At 37.7% G+C, this 18599-nt stretch overlaps 3 protein-coding genes across 3 annotated transcripts in view; 1 reads left to right on the top strand and 2 right to left on the bottom strand.

The window, feature by feature from the left end:
* Positions 1–245: 245 nt before the first annotated feature.
* pm20d1.2 (peptidase M20 domain containing 1, tandem duplicate 2) lies at positions 246–8002 on the top strand. Its single transcript, XM_014010914.1, has 13 exons — positions 246–647; positions 732–818; positions 2806–3041; positions 3137–3223; positions 3307–3440; positions 4711–4830; positions 4950–5025; positions 5113–5174; positions 5257–5335; positions 5411–5482; positions 5566–5731; positions 5813–5912; positions 6255–8002. The coding sequence occupies exons 1-13, from the start codon at positions 434–436 to the stop codon at positions 6382–6384; spliced, it is 1563 nt and encodes a 520-aa protein (XP_013866368.1). The 5' UTR covers positions 246–433; the 3' UTR covers positions 6385–8002.
* A 4-nt stretch (positions 8003–8006) lies between these two features.
* Positions 8007–12109, bottom strand: LOC106519310 (acidic mammalian chitinase; the record flags this gene model as incomplete). The annotated part of the gene is given in 11 exon segments (XM_014010915.1): positions 8007–8722; positions 8810–8942; positions 9041–9157; positions 9646–9828; positions 10383–10506; positions 10586–10710; positions 11236–11401; positions 11495–11551; positions 11639–11843; positions 11932–11958; positions 12029–12109. Coding segments are annotated over 11 exon segments (1431 nt in total). The 3' UTR covers positions 8007–8453.
* Positions 12110–16416: 4307 nt separating this feature from the next.
* LOC106519306 (acidic mammalian chitinase) overlaps positions 16417–18599 on the bottom strand; it is a 4996-nt gene continuing 2813 nt past the window's right edge. The window contains exons 10-11 of the mRNA XM_014010909.1: positions 17290–17422; positions 16417–17202 (exon numbers count right to left, since the gene is read on the bottom strand). Of these exons, the coding sequence (XP_013866363.1) occupies positions 16934–17202; positions 17290–17422 (402 nt within the window). The 3' untranslated portion in view covers positions 16417–16933. The remainder of the gene's footprint in view (positions 17203–17289; positions 17423–18599) is intronic.

The raw sequence follows: 18599 nt of genomic DNA, 5'->3' as shown, positions 1-18599 counted from the left end.
GGGAGACATGTCCACGCATATCCCGCATCCGTTGTGTCCGTGCCTTCACTGCCCAGGGCCCTTTGGAGACCGTGGGCCCCTGGGRTATTGCCCAATTGCCCATATGGTTAATCCGGCCTTGGAGGGGAAGCTGTAGCAGGCTCCCAGCAGCTTCTGCAGTGTGTTTTTTGTCAGCAGAGTATAACCTATTTTAATGAACTTGGAGGAAAAGTAAAAACAGGCAAAAACACTATTTGAAAATGAAGTCGGATAAAAAGCAGCACAGAAGTAGATGTAACTGTTCTTTTGTGAATAAATGGATGATCCAAAAAGTTAAACTTTCACCACCTGACTTCTTTTTGTGCCAGCAGGTGGCCCCTGGTTTAACCAATATAAACAGCCGGTCTGCACAGTTTCCAGTCAGAGAGCTGCTGTTACAACACGCTTTTTAAAGATGGCAGCGTCTCAGTTCAAAATAATCAAGTTAGTAAAACTCCTCGTTGGCGTCTTGTTCCTGACAGCTGTAGCTTTATTCACTGCAGCGTCTMTCAGGACTCTGTCACTGGACGTGAATGCGGGACTTCAGCTCGCTCACTGGGAAAGGACGAACAACATCTCTCTTGTCATAAATCAACAACAGAGAGAGGAGCTATTAGCGCGCTTTAAAGGTAACTTTTGTCGGGTTTTAGCCATGAAGTAACAGAGGATGTGTGCGGCTAACTTCAAAAAAAACGTGTCTCTGTTTTACAAAGAGGCAATCAGGATCCCAACGGTGTCATTCTCTGAGACGGAGCAAAACACCACAGCACTGCGTGAATTTAGTCTTTTCCTCCGTAAAGGTAAGCATGTTGTCAGCTCTCGACGGTGCTCCACCTGCCCACTCGGAACCACTCACCGGTCGGTACGACCTCTTTACGACAGCCACTTGCAGCTAACGAACCGGTGATKAGCGCTAAGCTACCTGAGCTAACAGCTAACCATCCGGGCTAAAAGTGTTTTTATTAGCTTCACCCTCGTTCATTATATAATATCATTGCATGGTCAGGAGTGTGGAGCGTCAGTAGACCTGTTAAAAGCAAATGGTAGCATAAATGTGATATTTTATTTGTCGAATTCAAAAACAAAATAAAATAAATGATTCACAAATATAGCCCCATAAATTATTTAGCCTACTTTCTTAGACTTACCTTTTTTTTACTTCTATTTTTTAAAGAGCAGTGACACTTTTGCTCCATTTCCTGAACCACATTTATGATTTATATATTTCACAGAGGTGTCAAAAGTATTCACATTCATTAAGTAGAAGTATACTGTAGATACTAGGGTTTAAAAATTGATTTGATTTGATTTATTGATTTAACAGGAAAAGATTACTAAAAATCAAGCCTGACTCAGCACAATTGCTGTTTTACAGCAGGTTCCTGTTCTGCAGCACATAAACACTCAGAAATACAGCATCACAATCATCATTACACACCATAGACACAAACAAGCRTACCAAAATACTTTTTTGGAAGTAGAAGCATCAATTCAAGCTTTTTTCTCAAGTAAAATGATAAAAGTACTGGTTTTAAAACTACTTACAGTATAAAAATAAAAGTAATGAACACTTTAAAAAAGCCATTAATGATAAAAGCTTAGGCTGTGCCACAGGGTTCTATAGCGTAACCCCACCCCCCCCATTTTTTTCTAAATTCAATAATGAATATAATGTTAAATTCAAATGTTAATGTTGAAAATTTTTGAATTAGCTGAGCAGACTACTTGTTTCATCTTGATCGTCTTCATTCTAGACTACATGCATCTGCTCCAGTCTGTCCTGCTGGAATGTGATATGATTTGTGTCACACAGGTGTGATGGAGTGCGTTCAATCCAACACGATGTCAAAATGGTTTATATTTACACGTCTCATCCAACCACAATCAAATACACTCTATCCAAGGGCTCCATGTATCTGGATAGATCTCTATTTTTTTTCTGAACAATGAAAAGATGGAATAAAAACAAGTCAAGGTTAAATAAAAATGAAAAATTTTAAAAAGTAAGGAGTAGAAAGTACAGATAATTGAATTAAAATGTAAGGAGTAGAAGTAAAAAGTAGGCTGAAAAATAAATACTCAAMTGTATAAATAACCCAAATTTCTACTTAAGTGAAGTAACAAAGTATTTGTACTTAGTTACGTGACACTTCTGATATTTCATGCTTTAATTTCAAGGATTTCGAACAACTGCCTTAATATTTCACCGAATCGAGTTGTTCAAAGTTCTTGTTTTTGTACTCCGAAGTTTTTGTTAGCTGTTCCAGTGTTAGAACACTTTACTTGTTTTCCTGTAATTTATCATCAAAGTTAAAGAGCTTGATTTAATTCAGTCTTTTTTTCAGTGTGGTCAGAAGAGATGCAGATGCTTGAAACCCTCACATTAGCCTATCTTAAAACAAATCTGTGCTCATGAATATGTTAAACTAATGCAAACAGATTTAAGTGAGTCAAGAAYAGGCAGAATCAATACGATCTAAGTCTAAAATGTCTTCATTGTTGTAAATACTGTGGCTTTACTTCAAGATCAGAAATTCGAACCAAAAAAGCTCAAAAACAAATCTAGAAACTGTCTTTGAGAAAAGCTTCTTGTTGCAAAACTAAAACAACTTTAATCCAAAGACTGAGGAAAAAATGAGAATGTGTTATAACACATGTAGAGCAGAGACAGTTTTTACTCTTTGTACCACTGTTTTCTTGCAAACCTCTGTTTTAAAATAACTTAATTAACATTTTGCTCGGTCCAAGAGTTAAACCAGTGAACGTGTTGTCTTGTTTCCTTGTCAGCCTTCCCTACGGTTTTCTCCTCCAGCCTGGTTCATCATGAGATGGTGGCTAATTACAGCCACCTGTTTCGGGTGGAGGGATCACAGCCTGACTTATTGCCGTACATGCTGCTGGCCCACATTGATGTAGCACCTGCCACTGAATCAGATGGCTGGGAGGTYCCCCCCTTTTCTGCCAAAGAGATAGATGGCTTCATTTATGGTAGAGGAACCATAGATGATAAGTACGGTGTAATGGTAGGAGAACTAATGTGTTGTGTGAGTGCATTATTAAACAGTTGACCCATTTGTACGTGTGGAAATAAAGTGCTTTTTTTAAATTTTCCTCCTAGAGCATACTTCAAGCGTTGGAATTCTTGCTGCTGAAGGGCTACGCACCACGCCGGGCATTTTACATTGGTTTGGGTCATGATGAAGAAGTATTTTATATAAAACTCCCATGTTTACAGTGACTGCATACCTTTTAGCTTTTTGTCTGAGCTTTTCAGTCTTGTATTTGAAGGTCAAAGGCTACAACGGAGCATCGAACATTGTGCGCCTGATGAAACAGCGTGGCGTGAAGCTGTCATTTGTCCTGGACGAAGGCCTGGGTGTAGTSGATGGTGTCATCGATGGTCTCCAAGGACCTGCTGCTCTGTGAGAAACAATTGTAACCATAGTTTGCATCATTCGCTTCGTTCTGTAAAAAGGTCAACATTTCGTCTGAGCCTGGCAGTTTAATGTAAAACTGAAATTTTGAAGAACATTGTTACAGCTGCTGCCCAAAAACATCAGTTTTGTTTTGATGGAAACTGTGAAAAAAGGACCACATTTTTGGAATTTAACATGGTAACCTGTAAGAAATGTCAAAACAGCAGCCAGTAAATCATTGTGTTCACCATAGTAACCACGCACCTGTGTCTGTCACTTCCTGACTACCAAATTAATGAGAGGCAAACAGGAACACAGATTTAAAATTAAGCCTCAAACAAAACCTAGAAGCTGAATATTACAAATTCTTGAACTATGAGAGGAAAAAAATTCTGATGTGAGTTACAGTGGGGAGAACAAGTATTTGATACACTGTTGATTTTTCAGGTTTTCTCACTTGCAAAGCTTGTAGATGACTGTAATTTTTATCATAGGTACTCTTCAACTGTGAGTGATGGAATCTAAAACAAAAATCCAGAAAAATACAAYGTATGATTTTTAAATAATTAATTTCCATTTTATTGTGTGAAATAAGTATTTGATACACCAGAAAAATGAAACTTAATATTTGGTACAGAAACCTTTGCAATTATTATTATTATTATTATTATTATTATTGTTATTAATAATAATCATCATGAGCAGTTTTAGTGTGAGTTTATGGCCATGATTGATTTTAGATTAAAACTGTTTCTGAGGCGATTTGTCCTGGTTTTCATTTTCTGTTTCTTCTTTCTGATGGCAAATTCTGGAAGAGGTAATATCCGCGATGTGATGAACAGAAAAATCTCCCAAAATTTAAAAAACTTAGAGTGAGATTATGTAAAACTATATAATATCCTAAAGTACCAGTTCAGTCATGTAAAGTTCAAYGTTTTTTCACTCCTTTATGTTTCAAAAGTAYAGKATGTCTGAGGGAGTTTTCTTAGCAGTTTTGCTAAACTCCCATTGATYGTAATTTTTTTAATGMAAWTTTTTGCAAATTGTGCAACGTACTTCTGCCTACCATCATAGCACACTTTCTATTTCTGTATGGAGTCACACATTTTGACATATTCTCTGAATGTTTTATTACAAAGCTGTGCAATGAAACACAGGGCAAAAGATTGTTTTAAAGGGAATAGCAGTGAGGGTGCTTCAACGCTTATGCATAGGCACACTTTATATCTGTAAAAACAAGTGATTAATCTTTTTTTTTATTGTATGTGTTTTTCAGAATTGGGGTGAGCGAGAAGGGCTCAGCCGACGTGAAGCTCAGTGTGTCTGTGGCTCCGGGTCACTCCTCGATTCCACCCAGAGAGTCCAGCATTGGGATTTTGGCTTCAGCAGTTAAAAGGTCAGAGGTTCAGTTCATCAGCATTTTAGCGTTGCACTTTTAACCCTCACTGTTACCATGCTGTCACATTATTGAAGTCAAAGCACACTTTTACATAAAAACTCTTGCCATTTCCACAGACTTGAAGACAACCCCATGCCGAGGTTTTTTGGTTATGGGCCCGAAAGAGAAACCTTTGAACATCTGGCTCATAAGGTAGGTGGATTCAACTCCACGAAAATCTGGATTTTTGTATTTTGACACCATGTTCTCATGTAGCTGCTTATTTTGTTTTTGACCCAGTTTAACCTTCCAATAAAGTTTATATTGTCAAACTTATGGCTGTTCTCCCCAGTCCTTGCCAGGTAACCATGCTGYATATTTGCATCAGAATTTCTTTCTACTGTTTTGCCACTGAAGTGAAGGAGCTGGTGTTTTTGATTGCAGATTGCTCGAAAGAAAACCACACTCTAATGCTTTTGTTAGGACAACCATRGCATTGACCAAGTTTAATGCAGGAATTAAAGTGAGTGATTCAAAAAAAAGGCAGATTGTTTAGTTAGTGTTTCCAACAAATTATTAAGCCTATGTTCGTTTTCAGTCGAACATCCTTCCGTCCCTGGCTGAAGCTCATGTAAACCTACGAATCCACTCAGCACAAACAGTGCAGGAGGTAGTGCCAACACTCTGAATCTTCTTGTTTAGACGATCTGTAAACACTTGGAAGTTGAATGGGACGTGTGCTGTCTCGTCCAGGTCCTGGAAYTTATCCAGGAAACCATCATGGACCCGCGGGTGAAGGTAGAGCTCATTGATGGATTTGATCCCCTGCCTGTCAGCTCCTCCGATGAGAGGTCTTTCGGCTTTCAGATCATTAAGAAAACAATGTGGGACTTGTTTCCAACAGTTGCAGTTGCTCCAGGTACAATCCAGACCTTTCAATATGTAAACATTTGGGTTTTCAAGGTTAAATGATTTGCTGAAGAGACTCTGACCTGTGCAGGTATTTGTGTCGSGAACACGGACAGTCGGTATTTTAAAGACCTGACCGGTGATATTTATCGCTTTGCTCCTGTCTGGTTTAAACCAGGTGATCTTCAAAGGTAAGACCATAAAATGACTTTCAACAAAACCTTCTGTAGTCATWAAGATAAACTGTGAACTGTGGAGGACTCAAAGGCAGCTGCTTGAACAAAAGAGACCTTGTTTCAGTCAGTCACGTGATTAGATAAAGATTTGTTTCTTCTTGTGTGTTTAAGTTGTAAAGCTCTTATTTCACAAATACAATTGGCATCACTTTACATGGAGTATGCTTTTCATGTTTCATCTTTAGTATCCCAAAACATTTATTTAGCAAGAACACTAAGAATAAGTCTATTMARGGTAAAGTATTACTGGACACCTGWACAAAAAGTATCTTTACTATTTTTCTTTCTTTCTTTTAGATTCCATGGGATAAATGAAAGGATTTCCATAAAGAACTATGAGGAGATTATTGTGTATTTTTTTAATCTGATTCAAAACTGTGACATTCAGAAGCTCCCTGAGCCGCACAGCTCATTACACGAATTCTGAGGAACCAGCGTTTCCGTTACGTGCTCTGAGTTTACTGAAGCCCGGTCCTGCTTCAGTACAACAGTTCTGTGTGCGCTGTTGGATTTTTTTTCCAGATGATTAATTTCTTAAAGCAAAATTAAKTCACTCTTCTGAACTAAAAGGTATAATTTGGTAGAGCCTTATAAGAGACTGTAYTGTTTAATCCACACAGGATGCTATGAATGTATCAGCTTTGTGGAGACCTTTTTAAACAAAGTTTTTGTTAAATGTGCAGGTGCGATTTATTCCGAATTCATGGTGGTGCAGTACACCGATACAAATCAACAGTTTTTGAGAATTTGATGTGTTTACAGGGATTTTAGCATATATGGGTGGCATTTTGGTTAGCAGTGTTGCTTCACTGAAGTTCTGGGGTTAGGCTCTCACCAACGTGGAGCTTTGCATGTTCTCCTTCTGCGTGTGTGGAATTTCTCCAAATTCTTGAGTTTCCTACGACGGTTCAAAAATCAGCCTGTTGGAGACAGATTGGTGACCTGTCCAGGGTCTATCTCACCTCTCACTTGTTGACTGATRACTCCATTATACCCATAAAAACAAAAACTGCATCCATACGCATCCACATAGCAGCCAGATATGTTGTGAAGCTGGCACTGCTGGCATGGCGAGTGTTTTGTCCACCAGATGYCGCCAGGTTTGGCRACGACTGCATGCTTCARTTGGCCCATTGGGGTTTGGTTTATGTAGTGCTGGCCCATGCTCTGGTGAACCACAAAAGGAGCACCAAAGKGTTGTCGTTCTTTGCAGTATCTGGGCCTTGTGTGGGCCAAATAGTTTTATTTAACTGTAATGCATTATACAGTTTTCCTGCTCAATATCCAATGCGGTTTGCTGTGTGTTAATGGAAAATGACTGAAAACCATCTTTTTTTGACTGGCTGGTCTTATGGACTTTCCTGAACTGCTTTAAAACAGAGTTTTATCAGAAGCACTGTAGTTTTATCTCTTTGCTGCACCTTAATGCACCATAGCAAATACAAAAATAGCACCRGGACCAACTATTCTTATTGATGGAAAACTACAGAAACCATAATAATTATTAACTAAAACAAAGATGTTTACTGAGGTTAATGACATGAAACTTGTTAGCTCACATGTGAAAATCAGATAATGAGGATCTGTAAAAGACCTTTGAGCTTACAAAAGCAACCCAACAACTTGTATAATGTACTTATTTTTGGATTCAGATGTTCTTTTTTTCAACATTAAGAGTTTTTTGGATATTTTGTAAGTCTGCAAATGCATAAATTTTGAACATAACCAATAAAGCCAATAAACCAGATACATAAAATCTTAGAGGTAAAATAATGGATGTTCTTTCCCTTGGGACTTTATACAACTCTTTGAGTATTCTCACTCGTCACTGATGAGTATAGCAGGAGTAGTGGGGAGTACAGTGTCTTGCTGAAAGACATGTCGGCATGCTCATTCAGAAATAGAAAAAAACATTCTGTGCTGTCCATTTTATTCAAACACAGCGTAAAAGCTGACATTCAAAGCAATTGTAAATATCTTTTTCTAATTGAGCTTAAACTTTTTTTTAATTAAGTGAAAATAAAGTCCAGAAAGCAAAACAAAAATATGTGTATTTATTTATTTATTTATTAGAATAATTTTCAGTTTTAAAGAAAATGAACATGTTTGCAACCCTAAAAGCATTTAGGTAACATTTTACGCATATTTTGCATGAATAGAATGAGGTCAGATCAGATGTTCATTTTGACAAAACGTGACCACAAAACAAACAGGCAATATTTGCTAAGTTTGAGCACAGGTTGTGTCAGGAAAGGCATCCTCGTGTGAAATAACTACCAAATTATTTGTGCAAGTTTGCACAAATAATTGTGGCATCCCTTGACGAGGGGAGCACGCAAAAGAAAAACATGAACATCAACATATTAAAACACTAGAACTCATTGAGTAATTGGTCTTAAGAAAATTCTAGACCAAACAAACTTTGAGAACAGCTGTTAATAAAAGTCTAAACTTCATTTTACAGCAATGAATGCAACAATCACTACTTGACATGAATCAAATATTTGCAGTTCCAGTATTCCAGTCGCAGCATTTGCAGCTGTCTCGAAACACCAAACTACTTGGGCAGTGTTGGACCCAGGTGATGCCGTTAGCGCAGCTGTAAAACGAACCTGGATCAYCAGGTTTGGGATAAAGCCCACCAGGCTTTGTGGCACAAAAACTGTCAGATGAAGAAGTGGGCACTGGTCTGGGAGGGGATTTGGTGCGTGGAGATGGAGTCGCTTGGTTTCGAGTGGGTTGAGTTGTGGGAAGAGAAGAAGAATCTGTAAAAATATTAAAATAACTTGTGTAAAAAGGTGGATTTATCTGAATTAAACAAAACAAAACAGATTACGTGAATAGTTTCTAACCTGAAATCAGGAGTGAGCGAAGGTGGCTGATGAGGGTGTAGTCCCCATCTCCACAGAACTGTCCATTAAAGTCATCAAGGTCCAGGGCCCAGACAAAAGCTCCTCCAAATCTGTTGTCTTTWACGTACCTGACCTAAAGGAAGAACAATAAAACCACCTCAGCAACAAGGGGATGTTCCTGGATGTCAAACAGAACTGATAGAAAGGGACCCTTGAGAAAGACATGACTACCTTAGTGGTAAAACTTTCTTTGTTGTCATATCCGACCCACACATTTTGTTTTACGGCATACGGAACCTTCTGATCGTCAAGCATCTGTACTCTGGCTCCTCGAAGAAAAAGGCAAATCTGAAAACAAGCACAATATTTTATATCTGCTTCAGTTACTGAGACAACTTTATAGTTTATACCTGAAGAAGCTAAAACTAAGTTGTTAAAACCAAAACATACTAAAAGCTGAAAGAAGCTAAATGCTACCTTGATGAAAGTAGTGAAAAGCTAGCTAGTAGCATAAGTAAAGCTAGCTGAAGGATAGGACAAGAAGCACATATCTCTGTAATTTTATAAGAAACATTTTTTTTGAGAAATCACAAAAACTAAGAGTGAAGGCACTCATCTTTTTTTATTGAACTAAATGTTTGGCTATATAAAAGGCTAAAATAACACAAAGTATGCAAGAGTGTTCAATTGCAAAAAACACATTTATAATAGTTTATAAAGTTCAATATTATTAATAATAGTAATAAGAAACAGGACAACAGTAGTTTAAATAATTCTGAGTCAGCATGCACACTATAAAAAGCTGCTGTTGAATAAACCTGAGATAAAGTATTCACCTCATAATAGGACCAGAAACCGGCCTCCCTTGTAAAAGTCCCAGCAGCAGCGGGGCCACTGGCTGGTGCTCCAACATCACTGGTCTGTGTGGAGAGTTGAAACGTTCGTCCGTATGTTGCAAAACCCATRTTCAGCTTMTKAACTGGTGCTCCATTGTCTCTCCAGTACCTCATAGCAAAATCCTGAAGTGCAAAAAGAAAGAGGCAGACAGTGTTAGGAAAAATGATTCAGATTTCAATACAAATAAAAATGAATGCATCTTAAGACATTTTAATAGTTTTATGTAGTTTTTACTGCAAATTACAGAAAGAAGTTAAATCTTTTAAAGTGTTTTTTTTGAAAGGTTGTGTAAAAGTTCAATTTAATGGTTATAGAAAGCTTTATGAATGATCCCAATTTGCTGAAATATTTTGATTTAAATTAAATTGACATGGTAATTACTAGTTCAAGGAGGGCTTAGAGCTRGAAAAAAAATGGTGAAGTGTCCCAGTCTGCTCCAGAAGTTCTRCAGTTAGTTGCTGCTTCAAATATTTGTACGGACAAATTCAATGTAAATATTTGTAAAAAAAAAAGTGTTCACATAAATTAAGTGAAATGAAATATGAGATTGGAGTTGATTTGAGGCAGACATATACATTGGTTTTGCCCCGTCTTCAGTTCAGTCAGAATAAATTAGTTTCTCCAAGAAACTTTGGCAAAAAGATAATTGCTCAAAACACTATTAAATTATACTTACAGTATTAAGGTTAGCATTAGCCCCRCTTTCATGAGATCGTGGGTACAAAGGGCTGTTATGTCCTGTAAATTTCTCGTAGGAGCCGTGGAAATCATACGTCATCACATTAATAAAATCCAAATACCTAAAAGAGTAAATGGGACATCAAATTCACTTAAATATGCACAAACATGTTGATTGTAAGATGTAATGTAGTAGCATACTTGGCAATCTCTGCAATTTCATATCCAGCATCAATAGTTTCTTTCCCAGCAGCGACTGCAGCAGTGATCAATAACCTGGGCCGTTCCGGTGGTCTTTCTTCTGCTTCGAAGGCCTGAAAGAGCTCCTGTAGACCACAGAATGAGCAAAGGTGACAGACACAATTCAAAATGTCCACGTCATTCAGAAGATGAGTGCTTGGAGATTTGTTTTTATACATAAAGTATATATCTTCATACAACCAAATATTTTCCCCTGAAAAATGTYGAGAAGTCTCAATTCCTTCAAAATCATGGTTCTTCTAGAGTTTTGCTATTTCCTTTTGCCATGCCAAACTTTTGGCTGCTTTTAGCATCTTGCTATTGTTTTGCTACATCTAACCTTTGGTTACATTTAGCTTTTAGCTAGCCTCATTCTAATTTTAGATTCTAGCTATTTTGTTTTTTCTAGTGTTCTGCTACATTTAGTTTATATCTATTGTTTAGCTACTTCTAGCTAGCCTTTGCTATGTTTAGCTTGTAGCCAGTCTTTTGCCACTTTTAGCCTCTTGCTTTTGTTTTACTTCCAGCTAGTCTTTTGCTTCTATCAGCTTTAACAACTCAGTTTCAGCTTCTTCAGTAAATTTAAGTCAACCTATTCAGCACTCCCTGACCTTGCACAGTGCTGTGAATCTCTGCTTGTCCTCCTGAGGGCTTCCTCTTCCTGCAGGGTACTCCCAGTCCAAGTCTAGTCCATCAAAGCCATGTTTTCTTAGGAACTTTATTGAAGATTGAATAAATTTACTTCTGTTGGCTTTTGTGGATGTCATTGTTGTRAATCTGAGTAGAAATTTGTAAAAAGAAATCAACCATTAAGAAGAAATGAAGTATTTATATTGTTATTCTTTATTGGTTKTATCAGCTTCAACATACCTTTGTGTTCCAAAGTTCCAGCCTCCGACTGCCAGCAAYGTTTTAAGACCGGAGTTTCTGTTGACATATATAAAACCTCTATGAAAAGCTGTTTTGCATGACATTTGTGCTTAAAATTCTTATTTTATTGTCATAAAAGCTGACCTGAGTTTGAGTCCATTGAAGGATTTATAAAGTTCTTCATCGTTAAATTCCACAGTAACCAGCTCATTTGCCTCATTAATAGCAGCAAAGGCATAGATTAGGTGGGTACAGAGGTTCGGATCAATGTTTGAAGGAATAAACTTCCCATGGCCCGGTCTGTACTGGGACCAGTTGGTGTAATAACACACGAGTCTATAAGAAGACACTAAACATAAAATAAAACATATTGTGATAATTTGAGAGTTAATACCAAATGCATTGTCACAGATAATAATGTAATATAATGTACTCACCCCAGCTGCTTAGAAGCAGACAGAGACCTGTAACAGTGGTGATTTAATTAGCAGAGGTTACTCAGTCAAAACATACATAGAAAGCGCCATGCCTTACCTGCTGTTGAAATGAGTTTGTTCATGACTGCTATTTTTTGTTCCTGAACATCCTCTTTTAAAGTCTAGTGTCCAGAGTTTTCTGCTGATGAAAAAGATTTGTAAACATTAACCTCATCATTTGCCACAGATACACCATCTAAGTCAAACAATACGGGACCTTTGAAAAAGTAAACACTTACCAGACTTTCGTCTATTTTACTGCACAAATTTTTTAAATAAGCAGAACATAAACCTGTTGTGGTAAATACAGACAAATTTGAGGACCTCGAGTGGTGATGGGGGACTGATGAGCACCTGGGTTTAATGACAGCAGGAAACCCGTGTAGGTGGGAGATGGCAGGACAGATGGGCAGAGACTGACTGAGGACACATGGCAGAAAACAAGGAGACAGTGGAACAAACTGAACACAAACAAACCTCAAAACAGATAAGTAAACACTGTAAACGTGGGTCTCATGACACCTGTTGAGTAGAGTTGGACTTAGCAGCTCAACACAAACACAGCTGCTCTTCAAYAAAAGGCTGAACAAAAGAATCCATATTCACCCAATCACCTTTCATCAGTGTTCTCAACTTGATCATGTGACAAAAATGACTGCACAATCTCATGATTTTTAAGCTCAAACAATGGGGGTCACATTATACATGCATAAATACAGTAGTTTTAGCTGTACAGTCGCTCTGCCTATTTTATTTGTTTTTATTTATTTATTGAATCATTTGCTTTTGTAAAACTTTTCCTTGCTTTCACTGTGATTTATTTAACTTTTCTGCTTTCCATACAGTGTTTATGCTGTTCCACATCAGTTCAGCAATTAAGTAAAGTTTTAATCCCGCCCCCCAACAGTAACAAATATTTTCCATTGTTAGGATACGACATACCTAAGTTTCTCAATTTTTCAAGAGCATGGATTTACCTGGTACCCTAGGAAAAATTACACAACACATGATCAAACAAATACATCCATAATGTGACAAGAGCAGACTAAAACCCTGAATGCCATTTTTAGCTGTTTTATGCTTAAAGGTACATGACATCGTTAAATTTGAAATCARGTCGAAGTTGTCTAAAGACGTCAAGAGAGTTGCAGCTTTGTACCAGTTCATTTCTATGATTTAATTGAATTTTATTTATTTATTTTTTTGGGGTGGTTAACTGGATTAAATTATTGTGGGGTCATAACCCYGCAAATTACTCCCATTTTAYGGTACAAWTATGTCCCTGTATGCCATTTTGATGGTGATCTTTGGATGAGGTAGGTGCATTAATTTTATGCTCATTTGTTTAGAGTCTGTTTTGCTGTGAGTTTTGTTTTAACTGTTTTTGGGTGACCTTTGGTTTAAACTGTTATGTTTTATGCCTTTGTCAACTTTTTTTTAGGGGAGCACATAAAATAAGGGAAACTATTCTGTTTCTTGAACCTGATGCCTCCTTGAAAATTTTCTTAACCCATACTCTTATGTATTTTTTTAATTTCTCTCTCTCTCTCTCTCTCTCTCTCTCTCTCTCTCTCTCTCTCTCTCTCTCTCTCTCTCTCACACACATGCCATCATTATAGTCATCATCAAGGCATGAATCCTCCTTTTTACATAAACAGTGACTCAAATTAAAATGATTTAAGGAAAATAAAATAAATTAAGGAAACTCAAGCAGGAGAGTCATGGGTGAAATACAAAAATTTTATTTAACAAAAATTGTACAGCACTCTAACTGTGTATCTTTCACAGCTACATGACTTGTCAGTTAACTGGRGCAGCTTTAGATTTACTACAAGGAAGATAAGAAATCTGCAGAAACTTCAAAGCAACTGTCAGGTTAAACTGGTTTAATCTCATTCATAACAAACACTTTGGTCTGTTGGGTGTGTGCAGCCGCCAACAAAGTGACTGATTTATGTGCTGCCATTTTACAATCTTGTGTTTGACCTGTTGTGAATGGTGAGCTATAACAATCACACTCTAACGTTTTTTGAACATGCAAGACCACAGTAGGGTTGGTGAGAACAAAACAGCACATCTGCCCATGCATAAACCCCATACTGACTAATCTGAACTTGTGATGAAATGATACATTTCTTATTTTTTACCTTCCATCTTCAACGCAGACTTCATTAAATAAAGGTTCGTGTGAATTCTTTCAAAAACACATAACCTTAATAAACAAACTGAAATTTGATAAATACAGCATGAGCATAGCTCCCACCCCCTGAAAATTTAGTGTAGAACAGTATTTTTTGTTTCTCATTAAATACATCACAACTTCAAGTTACCCAAAGAAAAGCCTTTAGTCCTCACCTTCATGACATTGATAGACATTTGTGTGATCACATCAATGCACCTATAAAAGCTGAATGTAGTTTTAAATCCAACAACAATCAGAGACAAAACTCTACATCTTCATCTTCTTCTTTATAATGTACAGAACTTGCTGTCTTGGTCACAAATGCACCAGCAAGACGTGCACCAACAACTTGTCCTCTTTTGAACTCTGATATGTCACCCATAATGTTGTGTGCATTGCAATATTTTGAGCAAAACGGTGCTCTTAGCCTGCTAACTGAACCTTCACACACTGCTCTTACTGGTGCAATGTGCACTTAATGAAGACTGACCACCAGGCTGGTCCAATTTAGCCATGAAACCTCCCACACAAAAATGACAGGTGTTTCAGTTTCATTGTCTAACCCCTGTAGCTCGATGATTTTCAGCAGCAGCCTGGGTGACGAGGTGGGCAAATGTTCTGTGTGGTTAGTGGTTCTGGGTTAGAGGCCTGGCAGTGTTTGTGAACTTTACCCCTACAGCCTGTTCAGATGAGTGAATCTTTAAATAGGGATAGGTGCATGAATGATGCACATCAGTCCACAGAGGCTCCCTGTGATATTTATCTCCAATGATAAAGACACTGAGAGGGGGGGGTCATAAAACAAGGTGGGATCTTCTAGTCTTTGTTTTTTCTGCCTTAATGATAGGCTGATATGGAAACAGGTCACATGCTACTTACAATCCTTGCTGACCTAATTTGATCACTGTAGTGACCTACAATCTGATAACTTAAAATTAAACCAAGTACTGAACCACCATCCAGTTTCTACACCTGAATCCTGTTAAGGGTCTGGGAGARATGGTCCCTGATCTTGAAGCTCCTCTTGCTAGGGCCTGTACGCTGAAGGGAATGAACGAGAGGGCTGACCAATCAGCTCCTGATAGATGAATCAACTGTATAATGATCGTGTAATATTGTCTATGAAATTTGGACAAATGTAAAAGCTCTGAACCGTAATATTTGATATTTTTTCCCTTTCTTCAAAATTGTATTAAATCTGTTTTACTCATTCCAGTGCCTCAGTCCGTTCTTAAATCATTTCTCTACCACCAGTTAACCTAAAGTGTCCCACTAAATAAACAGTGAATGAAATATAAGTTGACAAGCTTGGCTTAAAACAGACAGTATACTGCAAAAATTCTGGTTGGGTGGTGGTGGTGTGTATGTGTGTGTGTGTGTGTGTGTGTGTGTGTGGGAGGGGCACTATGCCCTGAGGCACTCAATGTTAGCAGTGGGCTAACAGGGCGCAGAGCAACCTCATCCTCACCCTGATCAGTGTGGGCTGCAGCCTATGTAAGCAGGTGTGTGTGTGTGTGTGTGTGTGTGTGTGTGTGTGTATGTGTGTGTGTGTGTGTGTGTGTGTGTGTGGGAGGGTCACACACAAGTCTTCTAGGTGTAAGTCAAATTATCCACACCTGTACATTTTTAGGTCTTCAGGTAATTATCGTGTTAATGTACAATAAAAAGCAATAAATTGCATTTTATGAAAATGTATGTTTTACATTAGGAGATACATTAAAATTCTCATCAGAATGTGCTAGATTACAGAAATTTCTCATTTTCAACTAGATCTCTCATTTTAATATTTGTCATTACTATCAGCTATCTCAGTAAAGTGCCCCTGAGCTGTTGTTTTATGATATCATCCTATGCTGAATGATTAAACATGAGGTGAAGCTGAAGGATTTTACTTTGCCGTAAGCACTTTAAACCACTTGAYGCAGCCAGCGTTCACTGAAAGGTATTTGTGTAAGAAAATTAGCATGAATGCATGTTTTTGAAAGAAGCAACTCCTCACTGAAGGTAAACTTTTACATATAAGGCAGCCGAATGACTTTGTTTCTTAGCCAAGTTATAAAATACACTTTGGTTTAGTACATTATGTTAACAAACTCTTAATCAAGGACATACTGTCATTTTAAATAAAAGTGAGAGATCATCACTTCAGCCTTATACTGTAGCAGAACACATTAGATGAAACACACCTGTCTACAGCAGGGTGTTATATTAAGTGGAAAATAATTTGTTGGTTGTAGTGAGGGAAAAATTGCTTCAMAAAGAGATCATGTATAGACTTMAGTAATTTATTGAGTACTAACAGAACAGTACWAGCAGAACAGTCGAAATCACAAAATCAAGCATGACTATRTCTTGCCCTGACTGYCTGCTTAAAGTTTCAGCTGTTCTGCAGATTAAACAACAAACAAACAAAAAAATAATAATTATGAGTGAAAGGCCAGGGAAGACACCATAGAAAGCTTTTAACCAAAACATAATTAAACTCTTAAGACATTTTCCCCTGATAAACTTTGTGAAAGAAAAGACACCAATATGCTGACCTAAGAAAAAATAGAGTCAGAATGTCATGTCAGGACGTATGTTGTGACTTTAGTAACAGTTCTGAAAAGATGATATTAGGAACGATTATTAATCTAAACCTTTACCATGCAGGTAGACAGATATTTTTTCCCTTCTTACATTTCTTACAGAATTTCTAAGACTCCCTGCTGTTCTGTGGCCTCCATTGATCAAATAAATAGCAGCACAGCACGTTCCCGTTTGACAAAAAAATAAATAAAATTATTTTTTATAGACACAGCACTGGCAAGGAGGATGGTAAATAAGATCAGCTGGACATCTCTGCACATATGTAATGCCGGAGACACACTGATAGAAGATGTGCTTGTCGTTGGCATCTGGGTAGAGGCCGTCGACCTTTCCAGCACAGAAACCGCTTTCAGAAGGAGGATTTGTGATGACCGGGCCAGGGGGATTGGTAGCTGGGCCAGGGGGRTTGGTAGCTGGGCCAGGGGGGTTGGTAGCTGGGCCAGGGGGGTTGGTAGCTGGACCTGGTGGAGGTGTTGGAAAGTCTAGTAAATACAGTATATTCAGAACAGTGGAATTATGCACAATGATGACAAAGCTGATTTGTTTACCTGAGCTAAGATGAGAGCGCAGATAACTAATGAGGGGATATTTTCCTTGACCACAGAAGTTTCCACTGAAGTCATCCAGATCCAGTGACCAGACGAATGCTCCTCCCAAATTGTTGTGCCTCACATATTCTGCCTGCACAACATTAACGTTACACTTTAAAATGCTGATTGTATTCCTTTTGAATGCACTGTACAGTCTTTTACAAATGAAATGACATTTTTTCACTATTAATTTCAAATTAAAAACTTTCTGAGCAGTTGAAGTTTTAAAAGATGACTTGTTTTTTTATAATCCTGACACCGTTCTGTATTTTCCATTCACTCTACAAGTTTGCTTGGACATTTAAAATGTTGTAAGACCTAAAATGTTTGCAGTTTTTGACAGCTCTAACCAAGACAGACATCCTGTCAGAGCCAACCCAACTAACAACCCTGCACTCCACAGTCCTACAGTTCATTTAGAACCACTGATTAAATGGTAAAAGGCCTGATCCTATATAACAATTTATCAAGTCCAAGGACTCCAAATGTCTTTGCACTACACACTGATGGTGGTAAGCTACACTGCAGCCACAACTGCCCTGGGGCTCACTGACAGAAATGATTCTGAAATTGATGCCACCAGACCCTCTGACCACCACCAGCAGGCAAAGAGATGTTTTGTTAACTCTTGGAAGAAACCAAAGTCCCCAGAGAAATACAGTGTGGGCACAAAACCTTCTGAGAAACAAACTCAATACTTTTTTTTTGAACGTCACAGTGCTGATAGTGATCCGATACCAATATCGAATATTGGTCCGATATTAGCCAAAAAAAGAACATCAGATTATATCGGCCTGCATCTAAAATCTCCAATATAACCACTCTGATAAAGTCAATCCAATAGTCCGATCATGATTTCCATCCAGCAGCTCTTAGATCCAGTATAAAGAAGGGCCTTCTATTTTATTATTTATTTATTGTACTTAATTGTACAATGTTTTTACGTTAAAAGTAAAAAAAATGTAACCCTTTAGTTAATAATAAATGAGACCAGTCTTTCCTATACCTACTGTTGACTATTGTTTACTGTTTGATTTGATGAAGACTTTGTAAGAATTCACACTACAAAAAAACGTAATAAAAGTATGCAGGATTCGTACTGATATCATATCGGGTCGATTTTGGTATCGGCCAATGCTTAAAGCAGCAATATTGATGTCGTATCGGAAGTGAAAAAGTGCTGACCACATCACGAGTCAAAATGAAGATGTAAAAGCTGATTAAAAAAAAAACAGGTTTAAATGTTTAAATGTGGATTAGATGAAATC

Source organism: Austrofundulus limnaeus, unplaced genomic scaffold, assembly GCF_001266775.1.
Source record: "Austrofundulus limnaeus strain Quisiro unplaced genomic scaffold, Austrofundulus_limnaeus-1.0 Scaffold75, whole genome shotgun sequence".
In the NCBI taxonomy this organism is placed as follows: domain Eukaryota; kingdom Metazoa; phylum Chordata; class Actinopteri; order Cyprinodontiformes; family Rivulidae; genus Austrofundulus; species Austrofundulus limnaeus.
This window is presented reverse-complemented; position numbering and strand designations above follow the sequence as displayed.